Below are 21,715 nucleotides of genomic sequence, written 5' to 3'. Positions count from 1 at the left end.
AATTGAAAGGCTGGGGTTTTTTTCTTGTGTAATAAAGTTAGTTTCAATATGGCATGCATGAAACCACCAAGATACTGGCAATGCCTCTGGCTCTTGTATAGAGTCAGCTGCCTTCTTACCAGAAATCTTTAGAGAAATATAGATGAGAGAGAGAAATTAAAAGGCAGTGATTTGATGGCCACTGTCCAGTTCCTTGTGGCCTAGTGTTTATGGTACAAAGAGTGCCTTTTTAGTTAGCATATTTTGGCCTTACTGTCAGAAGTCTTTGCAGTAAGGGTAAAAAGCGGATGAATCACAACTACTCTTTTGCCCTAAGGATGATCCTTCTGTATTAAAGTTGAGAAATATAAATGCTTGTCTGTGTCTGCCAAGCACAGAATGAGCTTTCAATCAGTTTGAGAGTGTGATTTTATTTTTTTTTTTCCACTTTTCAAGCCGCAATAAATATACAGAAGCATTTCTACTTTCTTTCAGCTAACTTCAGTGGACAGTATTTCCATGTGGTTGGAAATCCTCTCTTGGTGGGAGTTAAATCGCACATACAAACACCACCGCTCAGAGAGTCAAACAGCTGAGATGTGGCTGTAGCTGATGGCATGATGGTTTCACAAAAGTGCTAAGAAAAGTACCCTCTGTCTTGTTGCTGTTTACTGACATCTGATACTGTTTGACATCTGTTGCCCTTCTCATTTGAGGACTGTTTGCTTTACTAACTTTAACATTTCCACATTGCTATGCTGCTGAAGTGCAGATATACAAATCTCCTTGGAGTCCCCAAGGTCCTTTTATGAGAAGCAGAGCTGCCATCATTTGATATCATCCTGCTGGCTGCCTTTTATATTGGAGTTGAGAGAAAGAATTCTGTTGCTGTTAAATGTTCTGGGTGTAGTGCAGTGTCTAATGGTATATGTTGTCATACATTTGATGTATTATCAGATCAGTACATGCTGTACGGTAGTGTTTGGTTCATTGTCGCGTTAGATGATTTGTAGTCATTTTATATCACTTGAAATTATTACAGGTAAAAACTTGTCTAAGAAAATGTCAAAGTTTGTTGCAGCAGGTCATATAGCCACTGAAATGACAGATGATTGTAGTCCATAATGATAATGCAAAATTCTCAGTTAATGTAAATCAGTATTGCTCCAGGATTTCAGAGGAGTGACACCAATTTACTCCAGTGCCCTGATCCAATCAAGCACTTAGGTACATCATCTAACTTTCAAGTAGGCAAGAAGCTCAGCTGAAGATAAGCAGGACTGCCCATGTGCTGAAGTACTTTACTGGATCAGAGCCCAAACAGGAATCTGACACACAGTTCACTGGTAGATGACACATCTTGAAATGATAAAGGCTATTAGAGCTCTTGCACTTGGTTCATATTGTTACCCATTCAGAAACAAGCTGTGGATGCTATAGGTAATAGGATACAAAGGCAGTGTCTTTTGTTAAGTGATGTCCTTTTGTGGAAACTTAGCATGCTCCATTTTAAATGTCATCCAGTACCCAAATGTTCAGATTTGGAATTTCTCTGTAACTCTTTAATGACAAGGAAAGGCAGCTGCAGTAAGTCAGTGTAATATATTGGCTGTAACAGAACTACCCATTTACATTAGCTGAGTATTTTGCACAAAAGTACTAATATTGGAGGCAACAATCTCAGAAACCCCGTACTTAAAGATGTGGCCATATTATTTTTCTGAAAATAGGTGGTTTAATGAAATAGCACATGAATGAAATCAAATGAATGGCCTTTTATTTGGGCATGGGTGAAAGGAGATGGGGCACTCTGTGTTGGGATATCAGTGTGACTTACCTGTTTATTAAATCTGTCTGAGAGTGGTGATAAAGATTTTATTACTTATTTTTCACATTTATGAGGATGGACTGAAGAGGCAATAAAGATCTCTCAGATGCTCGAATGACCAAAGAAATCTACTTAATCCCCAGTCTTTATGTTGGAGGTGTAGCCAGCTTTGCGCATTGGCATAGCTCCATTGACTTCACATGAGTTCTGTATCTTGTGTGCATGTACCTGATTACCGTATTAGAAGCAACCGTATGTATGTAAATATATTCTCTTCTGTCTGTAGGCTCAACATGTATATTGTCATGCCTTTTAGCTTTTAATAAACTCACATCAGCTGATGTTGGCAAAGAATAAGATCTAGTGTTTTGTTAATCTGCAGAAGTTGAGACTCTTACTAAACCAATGGTATTCTTCTCATCTGCCAGTAAGCCCAAGACCTGGCAAGCAGGAGAAAATATGCTGCCTAGAATAGTTCAGGTTCTGCTGCTGCATATTTTTGTAACAAACCATGAAATGACCGTGGTGGACTTTGTCTAAGGAGATATACAATTAGTTGATTTTTTTTTTTTTTTTCCCAAGCAGACTAAGACTAAGATCAGCTTGTAGACAAAGTTTAATAATATCACAACCTTACAGCTTTTCTAGCTTGCTGGCCCTGTCTTTTCTTGAGGAAAACCATAAATATGAGGAAACCATAAATGTGTCTTTACAGAGGATAGATACTTTCTTTAAAATGTACTGTGACCCATCTCCTTTCTATTTTAAGGACAGATTTTACCCACATACTCGGAGACATAGCTGAAGTCATTTGGACCTTGGACTCCCCTTCTGTCCAGGCCATTTAAGCAGGGAAAAGTGTGATAGCAATATTTTATAGGAAGGATGAGTACAAAGGAGGATACCATGGATCCTTTGTAACTGTAAGTAGTCAATAAGGTCCTTTTCAGAGTGTGTCTTGCTTAAATGATGTTCGGGATGTCAAACAAGTTAAAGTCTCTCTGCCCTCACCTCTTCAGAGCTGAGCAGAACAACCTTCAAGTTATGCACTGGAGAATTGGAAACTCAATCTGGCTACATTGTGAGATTAATTTTCCATCTGGGATTTGCACTCTTGCTATGTCAGCGCAGGGGATCAGACTGTTCTGTGGCAAAGCACAAGCATGTAGAGTCACAGTGCTAGCTGTCTGAAATGCTTGAGGTTTTTTCACAATAATTTTTTGAAGGACATTAGGATAACTTAGTTGCGGAATTTGACGCCAGTAGTTCGTATCATCAGGACAAGCTTTTGGCACCCTATATTTGAAGAAGTTCTATAATTTACATGTACTATGTTGTCCTTTCTCCTAAAGATGTCTAGAGGGGTTTGTTTCTCAAAATTTGCCCTATCTGTATAGATTAACAAGACTATGTTTACTAGCTAGATGTTTCCAATACATTTCATTTTATTGTGGTTAACAGTAAAGATATTTTTTCGCTATTCCCTTTCATATAATCATGGATCTGAAATGGTAGAGGAGAGATCCCATAACCTTTACTAGTTTTATTAGCAATAGAAGGCAGTTGCTTTATTACCATACTGGCTTTCCTCATCCTCAGAATTGGAATCCAGTTCTCATTCTCCTTTCTTTAGTCAGCTAAGACATAGGTTCTTGTATCCTTGGTTTCTTAGATATAGACACATAACAACCATTGCCCACCCTTGCTTGCTTTCTTGGTTTGAAGCAACTTTTCACACCCACTGCGCTTAAACATTTCTGAGGCAGGGTTTGATACTAGAAATTGGACAGTGACATGTAGAGAGAATCCATATGAAATTGCTTCATGGCTCTGTTTTGTTTTTACTGGGACAAGTGTTCACGTAATTATTAGCAAGACCATAATTGTCACTCTTGAGGGAAATCTAGGCAGAAAGGCTAACCACCAAGTGGGCATGGAAAAGCATAAGTTGCAGATTTTTGCACAAAGATACTCCTCCAGATGAGGGTTGAAAAACACTAGAAGAACATGAATAAGGAGAACAGCTGTGCCCATATCTTGCTGTGCCTTTTAAGTGTGTATAAGCAACAAAAGTGAGTTCGATTGTCATCTTTCACAAGTGCACTTTTCAGCTAAGAGTAATTTATAGGGGATGTACTCAATGTGTAGTATTCCTGGGGGTTGCATTCACCACAGCATTACTAGCCTTCAGTACATAAATGTATTTTGACCCACATAGAGCCTGTTTGTGTGAGCACCTGCTTTAAGTCGCTGTTTTCCACACAGCTTCCAGATAGTCCTTTACCAGGTACAAATTTAGGGAGGAGTGGGGGTGTGGAAGCTCTGATGGGAGCACATTGTTTTGTCAAGAAACAGAGTAAAGTGACATGGCAATGCGCTCCTCGCTAAGCAGAGTGAGGAATGGTTAGATCTAACCATGTCACTTCTTCTGGATCTCTGGAAGTTTCCCCCCAGTGGAAAACACTCTGGAAAATAAATCAATTTCTAGTCAATATTTTTTTCTTCTGAAGAATCTCTCCACAAGACTATGTGTGGAGGGCTGTACCATCACCAAGCCCAACCTCTCCCTCCCAAAACTCTGAGGTGGAGGATGATAATGTGTCACATTTGGAAGGTCCCTTCATTGCCCAGCCCTGTAGCTCCGAACTGAATTAAACACCTTAGATTTATTCAGCAAAATATTGCTGAGTCTAGCAGCCTTGTGCCAGACTCCTTTTGCTTTCAAAATGTCTGGTAAGACTTGATTTTTGCCTAATTTTCCCAGACTAGTGTCTCCCTATCTGTTGTCTCGAAATCACTGATTGCTGTTAACTTTAAGTGGTTTAGATATTGAATCCTGTATCTTTAGACTAGACTGGGGGAAGCAGTGCTCTAGTGTCTTACAGCAGATAAATTGGGTATGTGTATAGCCTCTAGGATGGAAGCTGGCACTTAGCTTAGGTGAAAGAGATGAGTAATGGCCCTAAAGATGCTAAGCTGTTTGAAGCCCTTCTGATAAATGGGGTCTTTTTGTGATGAGCTATCCTCACTTTCTTTGACTGGTTGGTATAAAAGCTTTGTATATACAAGCACATTACTCATTATTTACTGGTTGTGGTTGTAAGGTTGTTTAATTTTGCAATAGTCCCATCTAAGGGATGATTCTTGCATTGCATGGAAGGGAGACTAAGCAAGCGTTGCTTTCCATTTGCTTTGTATAACTTTGCCCCTGTGGAAGCACTGGATAGCCAGCATATTTGCCATAAGACACAAAATGCCAAACTTGTGATTTTCTGGATGTGGAAGTTCCACTCATCCCAAAGAAGAACCAGAGGACTGGCATGGAAAGAATAAAAGAAACATGAGAGGGAAGATAGGTGTGGTGGAGAATGGGGCTTTTCTTTTTTGGCACTAAACCCCCGATATCCCCACCATCTCCCTCTCCCTATTCCCACTCTGATATTCTTGTCTGTGTCTCTCTTCTGTTTCCATTTCCACTTTTTCTTCTTATCTGTTGATTATTCTTCTCTCTCCCATTTCATATTACTCCTCTTCTTTCCTTCTCTCTCTCTCTCTTTCTCTGCTCTTTCCATATCGCAGTGCCTTCCCTGTGTCCTCACATAATAAAAAGCACAGAGGAAGGGATGGCTTGTGGCTCATTCAGTGCTGCTCCCTCGGGTCTACTCACAAGGCTTATAGGACCTCAGTAAAGTGTTGTGGTGTCTCCTCTGTATTATGGGTATAGCATATCCACACTGCTTGGGTTGTGCCAGTGTTCTTGGACTGGAAGAGGAAAGATTTACGATGGCATTGATCACAGTGCTAAAATAAACTGCCCTCCCTTAGCTAGAGGAATACAAGTTTGTAAATGCCAGCGTTTTATACACAAAATGAAGGACACCAGCTAAGGAAGCCAGCTGCCTAGGTTAGCTGTTCAGGATCTGAAAATGGCAAGTTTTTAAAAGCAAAGAGACAGAAAAAGTCATTTATGTTAAAACAAACTCTGTCATGAGTCATTTGACTTCTTTTTCTCTTACACACATAGTTTATGTCTCAGGCCTTCTAAGGCCTGAGTAACATCTGATACTCTTTAGGCTGAGCTGGCTCTAATAGGAGTAGGTTCCTGCTTCCAGTTACAGTGTACCCCTTAGAACTCTATTTAATTCCGTCTTGTGTTTACAGGCTGTAACTATAACTTATTTGTCATTTTTATGGTAATAGAAGAGATTGTTTGTCTGTGATCCAGTCCCAGTCATGCTGTTGAATAGTTCTGTGTCCTCAGCAGCAGAGAAAAAGTGGCCCAGGAAGGGCCTTTACTTTTTGCCTCATTCATTTTTCTCACATGGCTTCAGTCATGCAGGTCAGCAGGCGCAAGTGGGGATGCAGGTCCCTTGACACCCCTCCCAACCACTACCTCAGTCTAACAATATCAGCAGAGCATTGCTCCACATTTCTCACACAGTTTGCTTATGAGCTGCCTGTGATTTTTCTTCCCTTCTACTTTAAAAGAGCCAACACCAAAGTGTACACTGTCTGAAAAATAACAGCTTTGCCTTTTTTGCTCTTTTTCTTTTTTCGGTCCTCTCCCTTTCCTTCATGTCCTTCCTTCTCCTCCCAGGTTTTTGTTTAAATATTTTTACCAGGTGCTTCAGGTGCTAAAATAATTAATTGCAGCTAGAAAATACGAAAAGTGTATGAATTCTTCAGGTCTTGTTCATCGCTTGTGCCAAGGCCTATACAGACCTGAAAGGGGAAAGTGAAACACAGACAAAGGTCAGAAAAGCTTTGTCCCACTCCAAAGCTCACAGGGAAAGTGTTGAGACACTCCTGGGCAACGATAACCCTCATGCCCACTGCTAAAAGGGAGTGCACCTTAATTAAGCAGCATGACTCTTGTTCCCCCTAGTGGCTAATTACACAGGATCTGTTTCACACGAGCATTTCACTTAGCTGCCTTTGAACTTCCCTGCCTAATTTTCCTCCCATCCACATTTTTGGTTATGTTTTGTAACTTTCCCAATTTCTCCGAATAACAGCATTTGCCATTCTTTTACTTGTGACTTCAGAAAGCAGGAAAATACCTACTATGGATAGGTATTACCTTATATTTGCAGCACATCAATAAGATTGAGGGTTGGAGGGGTTTTTGCACATATTCCACCCCTGGGTGCTGTATTTTTTCCGCAGCATTAGCAGTAAGGGTTAAGGAAGAAGGGCTTTTCTTTGTTTATCAGCATCCCTGTTGGTATTGTAACTCCTCAAGTATGAACAGATACAAATGTCCAGAAATGTTAGACACCTCACATCAGCAGGCTTGTTTAATGTCCTTGAGATAAGAACTGAATTGCCTGGTTTTACAGATCAAACAAATACCACGTAAAATGTAGTGCAGTATTTCTTAGTGACAGAGGAAAAAGAAAGCTGTATTTGCCAAAGTAGTTCTTTCTAGCAGCCTGGTAATGGGAGATAATGCGTATATGGGGTGACACTCTCATCAGCAGTACTAGTTCAAATCTAACATAAACTACACTAGTATCAAGTTCTTCTGAGTTTAGCTCGGTATAAATAAAAGCAGAACTTTGCAATGAGAAAACAGTATATATTACCTAACTCGAGAGTCAAAGTACATGGGTTTTATTCCCAGCTTTGCCACTGACTCTGTCTGTGACTTTGGGCAAGTTGTTTAACTTTGTTCTTCATCCAGCTGATTTGTGAAGCAGATCTAGGGATGTTTAAGTACCTCAGAGGCTGCTTTTTAGTTATATTAAAGGTGATAGAATGAAAAACACAAAGAAAACCTATGATGATGCTAATAGTGTTGCTCTGGTAAAATAAGTAAGAATGGAAAGGCCAGTAGACTGACAACTCAGTTGCACGTAATTGGAACATCTTTTGATTTCTGAACGGGAAAACAAAATCTTACTTTAGAACTGCAGCCAGGTTTTTTTTATGTGTGATAATTTTCATTGTTATGTATATAATATGAAAGATGGCCTGTATAGTCTGACATGAATACAATTCTGAAGTTTATGTCCACTTTTAGTATTTACAACATTCATAACTTCTAAAGGTTGTGTTATACATCTACAATGAAAAGCACTTCATATGCAGAATTCTTGTTTTTAGAAAACATTTGGGCAGGAATGGGAGACCACATCCTTTAAAGCACAAATTCAGTCACGGTTTGTATTGGCAGTTCCTTAAGAACAACAAAGGCTAATTCAAGATCAGCATTTTCATTCACAGTCTTGTAACTTTGGACATCTAATGCTGTATCTAACACGCAACTGAGAGACTGGGTGCTCTCTTTGCTCAGGTATGGAGCCTTCTAAACTGCAGTTGCAGACATTTGCTGGAGACTTCTGAAAATCAGATGTTATCCTTTTTTTGACTGCAGTGGGATCAGGGTTAGCAGAAACAACAGATGCATCTCACATTGCTGAGCATTTTTTTGATTTGCATCTGAAACTGGTTTGTGACAGGTTGGTAACCCATTGAATGTAACATAAAACATTCAACAGGATAAGACCTCCTTGTTATAACTGTATCCTTTTTCTTGCATGTCTGGGTTGTATTTTTTTTAATTAAGTTACTGAGTTGTAGAATGGCCCACATTCCTTCTATTCCTGTAAAAATGAAATGACTGACAGCTTTTCAGTTGCACATGGTCCTACCATTTGCTGGAAGAGGATGGGGCAGGATGGGATCCTACCAAATTTTTGACATATTGTATAGAGAGGAAAGATTGTTGAGCATGAGAAAGCTGCTTCTTACCAAGAGATTTAGCTAGATCTGTTACTGATCCAGTCTGAGTTTATACAGATCTTCACAAATTATTCTAATACCAATAACCAAGCCAGAGCAGGACAATGGGTGAGTATGTCTAGAAAAGTTGTACAGTAAAATCAAGACTTTCATCAGATAAAAGTAATTTAATTTCCCTCCCCCCATTCTAGACTTGTCATAGCCAAAGAAATACCTTTGAACAAAAAGTAGGGTTTTTTTAAGATTTGCTGTATTAAGCAATTTCCAAAGTACAAAATTGCTGCTAATGGAAAAGCGAAACAAATCTGGGATTTTGAGCTAGTGGAGTATTCGTGCAAGTAATTAGCCTGTACAAAAGGAGCATTCATCTTGAAATGACAGATAAGCGCTAAGGACAGGATTGAAAACTGTAAATATGTTAGCACTTTAAGCGAGAGCACAGCTTCAGCACTTGTTAGACTCATCAGCTGCTGTAAACAATATGGATCTTTGAAATGATCTCTGCTGAGATCTCAGCACATTAGATAATGATATAGTTGTTCACTTTTGCTTCTTCTGCTTTGTTTTTTCTTTCAGAAAGTACTTTCTGCAAAGAATAGGCCTGTGATGCTGCCAGCACACACACTTATCTTTCTCCATGAGCAGACCCAGCGAGGGCTGCAGTCACTGTGGGGAGTAAAGAACAAGCCTGCAGAGCTGGGCTCTGCCTTTCCCGATTTATGCACGAGTGAGGAACAGTATGTGCAGCTGCAGTACAACTTTCCTCTCATGGCTGTGCCTCTACCCAGGGCTAGGAAAGGCTCTTTGAGGTCACCCAGGCTCAGTTCACAGTTAGGACACTTCTTCAAGTACGATTTTAAAAGGCAAGCTGTTCAGGTGGTGGTAGCAGTTTCCATGTGTAGCTTTGCCAAGGGTTAACAGGGACTGAGCTGTAACAATGGAGGGTTTCATGTTGTGAAAACTGCATACAATAGAAATTAATTCGAAACCAATAAATCCACTTTGCAAAGCACACTATAAAAAGCTTGCATACCATGATAACTCGCAAACACTCACTGACCTTGCTGAGGTTCTGATTGGTGACCTACAAGTGAAAAGCTCCATGAGCCATTTGAGTCTCTGCTATTCATCTCTTCTCTCAGCTTGCTGTCTTTAAATAAAAGGACAGATCCTCAGCAGCAGGAATTGGCTCCATTCTTAGGATCAGCTGAATCGTGAAGCACAAAGTGTTTTTTCTTCAGTTGTGTCCCACATTGGCTAGATTTCCCTCCTATGTGTTTGATATTAATCTAGTGGTGTTACTGATTCCCATGGAATATATAAGAAACTGAGGTGCAGAAGGCTTGTGTGACTTGTCCAAGATTAAAATTCAGGAGCTGATGTATCCGACTGCCCTCCTTACACAGAAGTTGTGCTGGGAAGAGCTTTCCTCCATAAGTGCTTCAGGAGCAGTAGGTTAGAAATTTCTCACTAAAGTGAGTGAAGGGGCAAGGTTGGCTTGGAAATAGGAGCCACAAGGTGCAGCTCACTGGGGGGTTTTTAAACAATGGGAAATAGGATAGGACAGCAAAATAAAAGTAGGAATGGTGACTGGCTGGGTATTGTAAGGTAAGAACATCCCTGTGGAGGGATTCCGTGCTGCTCGTCTTTCCCGGAGATAAAAAGGACAGCTTATAAACAAGCTCACCAACCCTCCCACCTAGCCAAAATTTGGAGGTGGGAAGGTGGAGACTGTGTAGTGTGCTGTCCTCTGCAAGATCTCAGCTTTAAAGGTAGCCCCTGGGGCAGGCTGGTACTATATTAGATCTCAGGCTGTGAGCCAGCCCAACTCTGCTACCACTTGATGACTCACTCACATGCTAACTGCACTTCTAATTCTAACTGGTGTGTTTTCAGACAAAACCAGCTATTGTTTTGGGCACAGTCAATTATAAAATGTGCTCTTTTTCTATTTGCCAAATGAATACAAATGCTTTCTTAGAAGATCTCCTAAGGAAAAAGATGCCTCAGATACCTTTAAAAATTCCTGCTGGCAGTGCTGGGTGGCAGGTTTAGATTTGCTCATTAAAAGGGGTTATCTTATAGTACTGTAATCAAAGGCTCTTTTATGGCTCTGAGGCAGGTGGGGATAAATAGCCCCTGGTTTTGGTTTTGTACAGAAAAATGTCAGGCCTGACAGATAGCTAGAGTAGTGACGAGTGTAACTTCTGATATTTACCAACAGGAATAGTTTCTTCCCAATTTGTGTAAGTTGATATCTCAATTTGTGTAAGTTTGTCTCTGATTTGTGTAAGTTCGATGCGACAAATGTAACTGGAATACACAGAGAGGTTGTGCATATAAAGAGGCTCTTACTTACAGAGAAGTTTTAATGCTAAAGAGAAGTGTATTTAGAATTTCCCAATGGTCTCCAAGAGATACAAGCCAAACTTTTTTAGGAGCGAGGGGAGCAGAGAACACCTATTCTGATGTGACTATTACAGTTTTCTCATATAAATCTCTCCGAATTCTGTGAGCACAGGAATCCCACAGTTCAGGTTGAGATTCTCCCTTGCTGCTGTTAGAGCACATTTGGCAACAGGCTGGCTGTCCCATCCCTCAGGCCAGGCTTCCCAGGTTTTTAAGGAATCAAGAGCTTTCAAAAATTTCGTAGCAGTATGTATCCAGCATTTAAAGTGCTTTTTAGAAACAGCACTCTTCTTAAAGGCCAGTTTTAATGGCAGAAGAGCAAATGAGAGCAGTAGCTTCTCATCCCTGACTGCCTCTGATTCTCAGACCTAGAGAAGAGAGGGTGCCCGGTTTTTAACAAAAACAGGACAATATCATCAGCTGATCGTAGAGTCATATCACAGAATAGTTTGGGCTGGAAGGGACATTTAAAGGTCATCTAGTCCAACCCCCCTGCAATGATCAGTGTGCCTTGCTTCAGCTCTCACTCAGTTTAGTCACTTGTAGCCTCTCATTTGGCAAAGAAAAATACTTTCTGGTGTGCTAGAAAAGGTTGCTAACTCTGTGTCTGTAGCAATCATGGCAAGGAAACCAAATGCCTTCTGCCATAGAGAACTATCTTCTCTGTACTGTGCTTCACAAGGAGAAATGGCTACGCAGTCCAGTTCTAAACTCTTAACAGATTTCTCATTTCTTCTAGGTTTTACTCTCTGCCCACCACATGTTGAATATCTATAAAATATTAGTTTTCTCTTAAGAGATAGTTTAATTTTTTGTTGGCGATAGGATGTCTGTAAAGTTACTAAAAAGGCTCTCTTCATATTTTAATGTAGGTTTATTCCCTGTTTTAACATCTCAACCTTCTACTGGTTTACAGTAGTGAAAGACCTTTTTTTTAAAAGTCTCTTGTTTTTTATGAGTCCCTGTCCAGGGTAATTTCCCAAATGCAATCCAGATTGGGTAAAATGTAAGCATATTTCTGAGGGATAGTTTTTTAATAGTAAACCACGCATCAGATTAACTAGATAAAAAATAATCCCAAATCAAAACTCCCAGCAGGGATTCCCCTCATGAACCTCAGGTAGACACTGGTGCACAGCAAAGAATATATTTGAAAGATGGAAGAGGAAAGTCTCCTCAGCCAGTATTGGAAATTAGATAGGGAAGAGTGAAATGTTGCAAATAGATTTTGTTTTCTTGATGGAGTAACCCTGAAGCAAAGTGTAGGCAGAAGTTGCTTTTATGACAAAATCCCAACTAGATACCCCAAAAATGCTAAAACCCACCGAGTGGGGAAATGAACGGAGAGACGTGTGCAGATTAATTAGATTGAAAAAATGTTTTGACAGCGTAAGTGAACATATGGAAAGAATTGAGAGAACCCGATCCAGTTCCCCATGTGTAAATGATGCCTTAGCCATAGCTCATAAAGCAAATACAGATGCAAAAAAAAAAAAAAGGAAAAAAAAGCCCCTTTTCCTATCCCCTCCCCCCAGTAAACCCCAGTCCATTGCCAGATGGCAAATAAAAGTTTGAACTCAATGACTAAACGCAAGGAAAGCTGTATGTTCAGCGTGAATGTGAAAAGAAATCAGCTGAATAAATCTGAATTTTGCACCTTAAAGGAAGTGGTGCAGTTCAACTAAATATTGTGTCAAGTACACAGCCGAGTGTCAGGAAATCCTGCGCGGATGCTTGTTCTTCAACTTCTCTGTTCTATCCTGCCCTGTCCAAATGACTCCTCCTGCTTTCTGTCCAGCTCATTTCTTTTGTTGTGCAAGTTAGTGTGGAATCACACACCTGCCCTGCCTGCCCCAAAGGTTTTACCACCTAAAATTGAGGGTAAAAGCATTAGGACAGAAGGGAGCCAGAGAAGCAAAATAACTTGTTCCAGGTTGTGCAGAGAAGCAGCGCTCCCAAGCTTCGTTTACTCCATCACCAGCAGCAATGAGTAAGGAGAGGGCTGACTTAGCTTATAGCTGTAGTGCAGTGCCCTGCATCAGGATCTGATGTAGGAAACTGCTCTCGACTCCCAGGTGAGCTTGCTTTCTGTTAAACTGAGCTGCCTGACAGCATAACATTTCCCAGCCTAAAAAGCGGGTTAAATCAATAGATTTTCATGTGGTTTATATGAACAAACCTTCTTAGTCCATTGTAACAGCGATGCTCTGTGTGGTTAACAAATTTATTCCACCTCAGGAGGGGATGAGGGAAATGTACTGTCTGTGCCAGCTGGTGGTGTAGTCGGGGAGCCCCCGCTTTGGTCAGGAAGCTGCCAGCCGTGGCATTGCCACCCACGGCGTGGGACCAGCGAGGAGGCAGAGCCTGCCCCGGGCTGTGGGAAGCAGGGCAGAGCTCTGGCCTGCTGGGACTGCATCTTCGCAGTATCTGCGCTAGCCGTGTTAAAGCTACCTTGGATCTTCATACACAGACACCGTAAAGCCAACATACGCTTCGTGAAGCTCCTGTCAGGGTCAGTGCGGCTGAACCGAGCCCCAGCTCTGGTGCAGACTGCTGCGATGTTGCCCACAGCCTGTTGATTCATGGCACCCAGCGCCAGCAATGTGTGAAACTGAAACTAGAGCTAAACACTTGGGATCTTTCCATTGCCCGGGTAAGCTGAAACTCCTGCTAAGCTGTCAAGTTTGCATCCAAGCAGCTTTGGGCACTAAGAGGTGCCAGCGATGGAGCCCTCACAAAGCAAACTGCTTAATTATTTGATAGTCAAAGGCAACTCGGGGGAGTGCAGAGTCAAATCAACAACAAACCAACCTATATTTAGCAGCAGTGTGGCTGGAGCTTAGACCCAAACATAGTTTCCAGCTGATAGATGATGTGTCAGTCATAGCTGACCCTCATCCCATTCTAAATTTGGTCCACGGAATAAGTAATTAATATCATCGCTAGCACGACAAGCCACCCTTTACAGCAGCTGCATTGCCACTGCTGCTTCTCTTATGGCTTTGTGTGTCAGCTGGCCAGCCTGGCCGAGGCACAGGCTCTGTGCGACACAGCTACGGTGGCCACAGCCTGTCTGACACTCAGTGTGCTCACTGGAGCAGAGTAAATGCAGGTGCTCTGGAGGTAAAAGTGGTGCTGTGGCCTTATCTGCACTTGTCTCTACTGTTACATGATCTCTTTTCCATTTTTTCTTGTCTCTGATTCTGAGTGAAAACCACGCTCCTACAGTACAGGACAGGCTGAGTGAGATGTACTTTAATGAAGCCAAACCAAACCTGGGGGAAAACAACGGGCGCAGCCTATTTCAGAGAGAGGTGACTGAGAATTAGAAGAGTAAATTTACATGTCCCAAATAAGGAATCTGTTGCAAACTTTCTGGTTCAGTGCTTGAAGCAGAAAACTACCTTGTCTTATTACTGAGGGTCCATCCAGTTGGCCTCTGCCAACCGAAGTTGGATGGTTTAGGGGTACAATAATGTTGGGCTTCTTCTAAGCTACTTGCCTGATTCCCCTCTACCACTGTAACAGTCTTCGACAAACAAATGCATAAAATATTCCTGTAAGATGAGCCAGTGCTGTTATTGGAAGTATGGCTAGTGAGATTCAAAGGGCCAGTGACTTTTCCTGGAAGATAGACTTGAACTCAAGTCCTGAGCTGGTGTCCTGCTCGCTGGACCTCCATCCTCCCGTCCTCTTCTCCCTCCTTCTCTGCAGTCTCACTTACAGACACAGACAGACAGAAACTCTCTCTCTCTGAGGTTTGATACGAACACAGAAATCTATGTTGGAACAGAGCAAAAAGAAAATACAAGCTTGTGTGAAATTTTCCACCTTTTCACTAAATGAATGAAAGCCAAATTTTCACACTTTGGTCTTAGGTGTGAAATTTTTGCTCAGCTCTAATATTTATCCATAATGTGTTTTAAAACTTGGCTCGCTCCATTCAGAATACCACAGAGAATTGAGTTACAGATTTTGGGCTTTGTGCATGCTGCCAAGATCTGCCCCTATAACTCAAACAAATTTAAGGGCAGAAAAAAAACCACTAAAAAAATATTGTATATGGTCCATCACATGCTTTCTTCATGCAGTCATATACCACTAAAAAGTAATGTTCTGCTAGGGCTCTGTTACATAAATACATTAATGTAGCTCCTGTAAGCATAGATAAGATGAATTTTGCATCTCCAGGCTATTGAGTAAGCAATCCCTAAATAAAAGCCTATAAGAAAATAGCAGCCTTGCTTACAGTTCTTAGAAAAGTATAAAAGTATTTCTTGAACATCAGCATTTCAAGAAATCTATTTGTTCCCCTCAAATTAAAATATATCTGTGACTGGACTTCTTAAAATGATGTTAGCATCTGTTAGTCTCAGCTAGTGTGTGTGGAATAGGGATGAGTGAGAGAGAGGTTCTTCACTGTTGAACAGTAAAAATTATTATATATAACATTATTTACTGTATTTATTATGAGGACGTAGAAGTGTACTTTGAAGGTACTTACACCTGCTGGATTCAGCAAATCAGAACAAATCTGATGAGGAAGAATGTTCCTACATTTCAGTCTATTGTGAATGATGCAATTTTAAAATTATTTTCCTCTGATGCTGGATCTGTGACAGTAGAGCTGTACAAAAACACCAGAGAGTCAAGACTGGCCTGAGTGGGAGTCTGGGCAATGTCTTCAGGGTGATGAAGGTGAAATTCGCATTTCAAAGCTCTGTGTGGGTCAGAAATTGAGACTGACCTTCCCTGCATACACTCGTGTCATTCTCAGGAATATGTGAAGAAGCACGTTTGCCTGTACAGATCTCTCACCACATTTGGCTGTGAGAATGGCAGCATTTGATCACTTGGCTTGTATTGGCACAATAAAAATGAATATAATTTCCTCCTTTTGCATAAGTACTAAGATGAGGTGGATTAACAACTTCAGCTTGGGAAGGAGTAAGCTGTGCATCTCATTCCAGCTTGTTCAGAGATTCCTGAATTAGTTATAAGTTACGATCCAAAACTGGTTTACAGCAGAGTTATTTTTCATCCTTCCCATCATTCGTAGGCCATCCATTCTTGGTGCAACAGAACATGGCTGTCACTGGACAAGCCATAAACCAGCAGCTTTCACAGAGAAAACTTGCTTGATTTGCTTCTGAGTACCCCTCTTGGTTTTCGTATTGTCTAAGGATCATTCCTCCAAGCAGCTGGCACACTGTTGCTGTAACTGGAGCTTGGCATACCCACACAATTTGGTGAGCTTTGCTGCATGCTTTTGTACGTGCAGGCCAAATGCTTCCAGCCACCGAAATTGTATGGTAAAACTTCAGATAATATGTGGTTGTTTTCACTGTTAAGTTAGTAACTACGCTAGGTAAATGTCCAAACGTTTCTTGGGATTATCAAAATGAGTAAGTGGGGAGAAAACAGCTGGGAAATTGCATTTGTGCTCAAATGCCTCATCCATTTAACTTCAGATACAATTTTTAAAGTACCTAAAAAAAGCAAAAGCCCAAATTCTTAAGGGGACTGATGTTCCTAGCTCATTAATTTCAATGGGATTTTGTTACTTGACTTCCTTACCTAAGGCTGGCGTCCCTAAATCTGCTTTCTCATTTGATGTGTGCTTCTGAGGGCCTACATCCCCTTAATTTTCAGTAATATTCATCCACATAAGTCCTTGAGTCACTACTGATAATCAGACTTTGGGACTATTCACAAGTGAGCTCATCTTCCTTGGCCCCCTCCGTAGTCCCCAGGGAGATGGGCTGCTCTTGTGGGATGAGCAGGATCGTGCTGGGTGCTCTGAGACAGCCCGTGTGGGGGCTGCTGGGTGGGGAATCAGAGCAGACGGGTCTCCCAGTCTAAGCACCCACGGTGGGCTCCTGGTGCCAGGCTGATGTGCTTTTCCTGGTGCCTCCCGGCATGACGGACTCGCTGCACGGCAGCTGCCACACGGTGTTAAAAACCTTTTCCTTTCCGTTATTTGAAGGGACAATGGTTGAAATTTTCAGCTTTCAGATGCTGTGTCAAAATAGGGTTTCTCTAGGAGACAGGGTTTTCCCTGGGTTCTAAACAGGGTTTCCCTGGGGTATCTACTGCCTGTTGAGGCTACCCTGGTGTCTTAAACTTATCCCCCTAGATCACACTGAAGAGCAGAATTCAGCCCCCGGTACTGAAGGAATTTGAATGACTACTGACCTTCCCAGCTGGGTCACCCTTCCAGCAACAAAATGGCACCTTGTTCTGAAACCTTGGTGGGCTTTGGAGAATCTGGTTCCCTGGGCCTGGGTTCCTTCTGTCCCAGGCAGGGTAACCCCGTTTGACTAACTCTCTCCATGGTAAGCAGAGTGTTTACTGGCTTGTATCTGTCTCAGCTTTGACACTCTAACAAAAGGTTAGAGATCATGAATGCATCCCTTTATTTCTGCTCTACAGTGCCTCTCTTTTTTTCTGTGTAAACCCTTCACTTGCCTCTTGCCCAGCCTTTAGAAATGATGATCAAATGCGAACTTTCAGGGTTTATTTATAGCATAGCCTCTATAGAAAGAGAGAAAAGAAATGATTAAAAAGCAATTTCACAAAATATTTTGTTTTAAGAGAGAATTCATTGTGTTTAAATCACTGTATTCATTGTGCTGTCTAGACTGGCAAACAAAGAAGATAGAGCGTCATTCAAATTAAGATTGTGAAATTCTTGGTGACTGGAATTATGGATTTGGATGTCAACCCTCAAACAAACTATTTCTGAACAGCAGTATTATCACTTTGCTATATTTAAGGCTTTGTTGGAGACAGAACAGTGCACAAGGTTGATCTGATTCAGTAATGTGATTCTAATGTTCCTTTGTTTCCGATTTCATTATAAATTCATATTTTCAATGTTCTGTTCCTCTTTGTCCCCAGAAAATTGTTGAAAAGGCTCTCCTCTGGGAGTAAAGTTTTTGTTCAAACTAACAATGACCAAACTGACTTTAAAAAACAAAAAAACACACAACTGAAATGCAAATTAAGAGAGAGAATTAATTTAGGATATTTTGAGCAACGTAGAATGAGTGAGTTGTTGAAAATTGCTGGCTGTGTATTTTTTTAACATTATTCCACATTACTGTGGTGAATGTTGTGAGACCTTAATGCTGTGGATTCTCAAAGACCTATGTATTTTCCGTAGATTTAAAAATACAAAAGTATTTTAGCTGATAAACAGGAAAGACTGCTTTGGCATCTTCCTCCTTAGCTAAAGGTGGATGATCGATGGGTGAAGCAGCAGCCAGGCCCAGTTCCCTAGTTTAGATCAGGCCTCAAGGGACCAGTTTTCCTTCAGGGACCTCTCCAGCCTGGCGTGCTCCCGGCCCCATGGGCGTGGTGGCTCCTTCCCCAGCTGCCTGGCAGGGGATGGGCCTCTGTGCCAGGGGTTTCATGTCTGGGGAGACCTCACAGGGAGCGCAGGAGGCTTTCCTCAGCCCTCTGGAGACTCAGTTTCACCCTTCAAAGACCACCGCTGCGAGGGGCGCTGGGGCTGAAGGCTGCCGTGTTGCAGGTGCCCCATGTGGTGTTGGGTCCCAGGGGGGTGGCGGAGGCACCGGTGGGGAGCGAAGGGATGTGCCAGAGGGAGCCTGAGCCTGGGCTGGGGCTGCAGCAGCTGGCAGGACAGCTGTGCCCAGCCAGGCTCCCCTCACACCTTCCCCGCCTGGTGGAGTCAGTGCCGGTGTCTGGTCTCTTGTGAACCAGCCTGAGGAGACCTGGAGTTAGATGAGTAACAGCATAAAAATAAAACCCGTCTGAAGATATGTTTATCTCAAAAGGGCTGGCTTATTTCCCAAAGAAGCAGTAACACTTTTTTCAGCACTGGAAGTTGTAAGAGGCCCCAGAGTAAAGCAGAACATGTCCTGGGAACGGCGCGGTTTGTGTCCTGTTCTCTTAACACTGCCCAGAACGGGGCAGCAGCAGGCAGGCCCTGCCTGTGCACGGAGGGGGTCAACTGCAAAGTTTGGCCTTGTCTTTCATTTTTTTTGCACCTGTGAAAAAGAGTGGATTTGTCTGAGATGTTTAGACCCGTTAGACCTCTTGGGTTTATTTTCGTGCAGTATCTCCAGGGCAATTCAAAAGGAGGTATAAAGCAGTGAGCAGAGAGCAAGGTGAACTCTTTCCATTACTGAGAGTGCTTCAAGGGGCTTTGCCTTTGCCTGACATTTTCTGTAAGGCACAACACTACCTGGAAAAGCAGTAGTGATTGTAACAGAGGGAATTGTCTTTGAGGGGCTTTTTTTCTGTCTGTTCATTCATTTTTTTGGGTAGCCTCTAAATTCAGCTGGCCATGTAAGGGAGTTGTAAAAGATAGAATATTGTAAACAGGAACAATGCTTGAGCTAGAATCACCTGTTAAAGAACAGGGAATAAATACCCATTTCTCTACTGGGAAAGATACCAACCTTTCCATGCCAGTATTTTAATCTGGCTGGTGTGCAGAGTCTCTGTGCCAGCAGGTTCACATGTCGCAGAGAAAAGAACACACTATCTCGCTGAAAGTGTTATTTCATCGGTGTTTCTTGGGGAATCGAAGTTCAATTAACTTCTGCATGTATGAAGGAGTATGGGCATATGAAATACAGAAATACTCCCTGCTGTTTTATCAGAAGCCTTCGCAGAGTAAAATCCTGACCGCACCATCACTGGCAGTGCTGTTTACTTTGGTAGAACCACAATTTCATCCAGTATTAACCCCCTGAAGTTGACAAATGTAGAAAGTAGGCGTTCCACATCCCAGTAGCACATTTGGACCGGCAGTATAAAAGGACGTGTTGATGCTGAAGGGGGAAGCAAACACGCCCAGAACATGCCAGGCAATAAATACTGCAGGTTCAGCCCCCCAGGCAGAGCTGGGGGCTGCCTGCTGCTCTGGCACACTGGTGGAATCCCACGGACATTGTGCCTAGCTGAGCAAACGCTGCTGTGCGTGGGAGAAAGAGTACCTGCTGGCTTCACAGGCAGCCCACGTACATCCTGGCGTCTAGGTCATGATCATATTTCTTTAACACAGGGGAAACGGGAAACCAGGAGATGGAAGTTCTGCTGGTCATCTGGCTTATCCTCAGAGCCTCCCTGCCTGTCCTGGGCCATTGAAACTGTGCTTACATTGCTCATCTATGTTGTAAAGTTCTAGGAGATCCTCAGCTGTAAAATCCTGGATTAGTGGAAAGCAAAGATTTTACAACAGCAGATATTACAGCCTATAAAATCATCCAACCCTTTTAAAAATGTAGCCGTAGTAGTTGACTAGATGGCTTCCAGCAGCAGCACAGGCTGACTGTTCTCCAGGGGTCATTCCGATGCTCTCCCAGTGCTGTGCTTCAGGCACTAACATTAAAACAGATTTAGGGTCCTGCTTAGAAACTGTCAACACTGATACAGGTTTAGTCAGACACTGATTCTTGAATCCTGATCTTTTACGTTTAACACTGTTCCATCTGAAAGCTATTGCTTTAATGCTCCCTGTGAAATAATTTCCACTGAAAATAGCCTGTGCCTGCTGCCTCCACCCTTGCTTGCGAGCTTCATCCTCTATTAACATTAGTGATTAGTGTCTCATTCCAGCAGGATTGCTCAGGAGAATCCACAGAAAATCAGAATCTCACAGAGATCAGGAAAGGAACCAAATTATTTGGTCCTTTCCCTTCTACAAGTGACACTGTCCCAGAGACAGTGTCTGCAGGGGATTCTGCGAGATCCCTTCGACTGACTTTGTTTTGGCCAAAAGCAGAGTGGATCAAGGTCTGTCTCTTACACCTTTCTGCTGGCATGGGAGGGCAGCCCTGGGCTCCGCAGCACAACTTGGCGAGTTACCTTTAGCTTCTGGAGCGCACCCGAGCCCTCCCTTGCTGCAGGGTGTTGATACTTTAAGAATATGATGAAGGGATCTCATGTACAGTATCATTTGAGAATTCTTCCCTCCGGGGATGCAGTGTTTAACATTTCCTTTGGTTAGTGTAAATAATAAAAGATAAGTCTGTTCTGCCTTGGACTCCCAGTAAGAAAGAGGAACAGATTTTGGTTTACTGAGGGGTCTGCAGTACTTTGTTCTCATGACTACTATATAATGGGATTGAACATATTTCATGCCATCTGGCCTGCTCCGTCGAAACAAAATACATCAGTAATGTTCCGATTGGTTTTGAAACATCTTGTTCTTGTCAAAAAGTATTTTAAATCAAAACAGGCTTTTCCAGTTTGTGTTTGTCTTTTACTAGGAGGCCATGGCGAAAATGGGGAAAATTGGGAGAGTCGTGCAGCCCAACCACGAGCATAAAAGGTAATTCTGACTTTGTGTGTTCCTCTGCGAGAATTTGCTGAAAATGAAGTTAAGGTCAGACTCCTTCTAGCCCTGCTTGAATGCGGCAGTATTTAGGGCCTAGACTTTTTAAGGGTTACATGGGCACCCAGCTGGCCGAGGCCTGGGGCGACAGCACGGCGGCCTGCAGCCCCGCGGCTTTCCCGGGCAAGCCAACACCCCCCGGCAGCGCCAGGGGGACGGTTCCGGGGCGGTTCCAGCAACCGGAGCTGCATTCCCCCGTGCGGAACTTCACCTCCGCTTCGCCAACGGGCTGCGCGGCCGCGCAGGGCACCGGGGCCGGGGCTGAGGCCGGGCCGGGCCCGCGGCGGCGGCTCCCCCGGCGGCGGGGCGCGGCGGGGCGCGGGCGCCCCCTGGCGGCGGCGGCGGGCGGGGCGCGGGGTCCGCCATGACAGGACGACCCGGGTGCCCCG

The 21,715-nt window shown here is 42.8% G+C and overlaps 1 protein-coding gene across 9 annotated transcripts in view; it reads left to right on the top strand.

The window, feature by feature from the left end:
- The window catches only part of FGGY (FGGY carbohydrate kinase domain containing), a 150,280-nt gene that overhangs the window by 128,015 nt on the left and 550 nt on the right, over positions 1-21,715 (top strand). For all 9 annotated transcript variants that reach the window (XM_074831891.1, XM_074831890.1, XM_074831896.1 and 6 more), the window contains one exon: positions 21,202-21,263. In XM_074831891.1, the coding sequence (XP_074687992.1) occupies positions 21,202-21,263 (62 nt within the window). The remainder of the gene's footprint in view (positions 1-21,201; positions 21,264-21,715) is intronic.

This window comes from Strix aluco, chromosome 8 (assembly GCF_031877795.1).
Source record: "Strix aluco isolate bStrAlu1 chromosome 8, bStrAlu1.hap1, whole genome shotgun sequence".
Classification (NCBI taxonomy): domain Eukaryota; kingdom Metazoa; phylum Chordata; class Aves; order Strigiformes; family Strigidae; genus Strix; species Strix aluco.
Note: the sequence above shows the minus strand (reverse complement) of the source record. Positions and strands in the feature narration are given on the sequence as shown.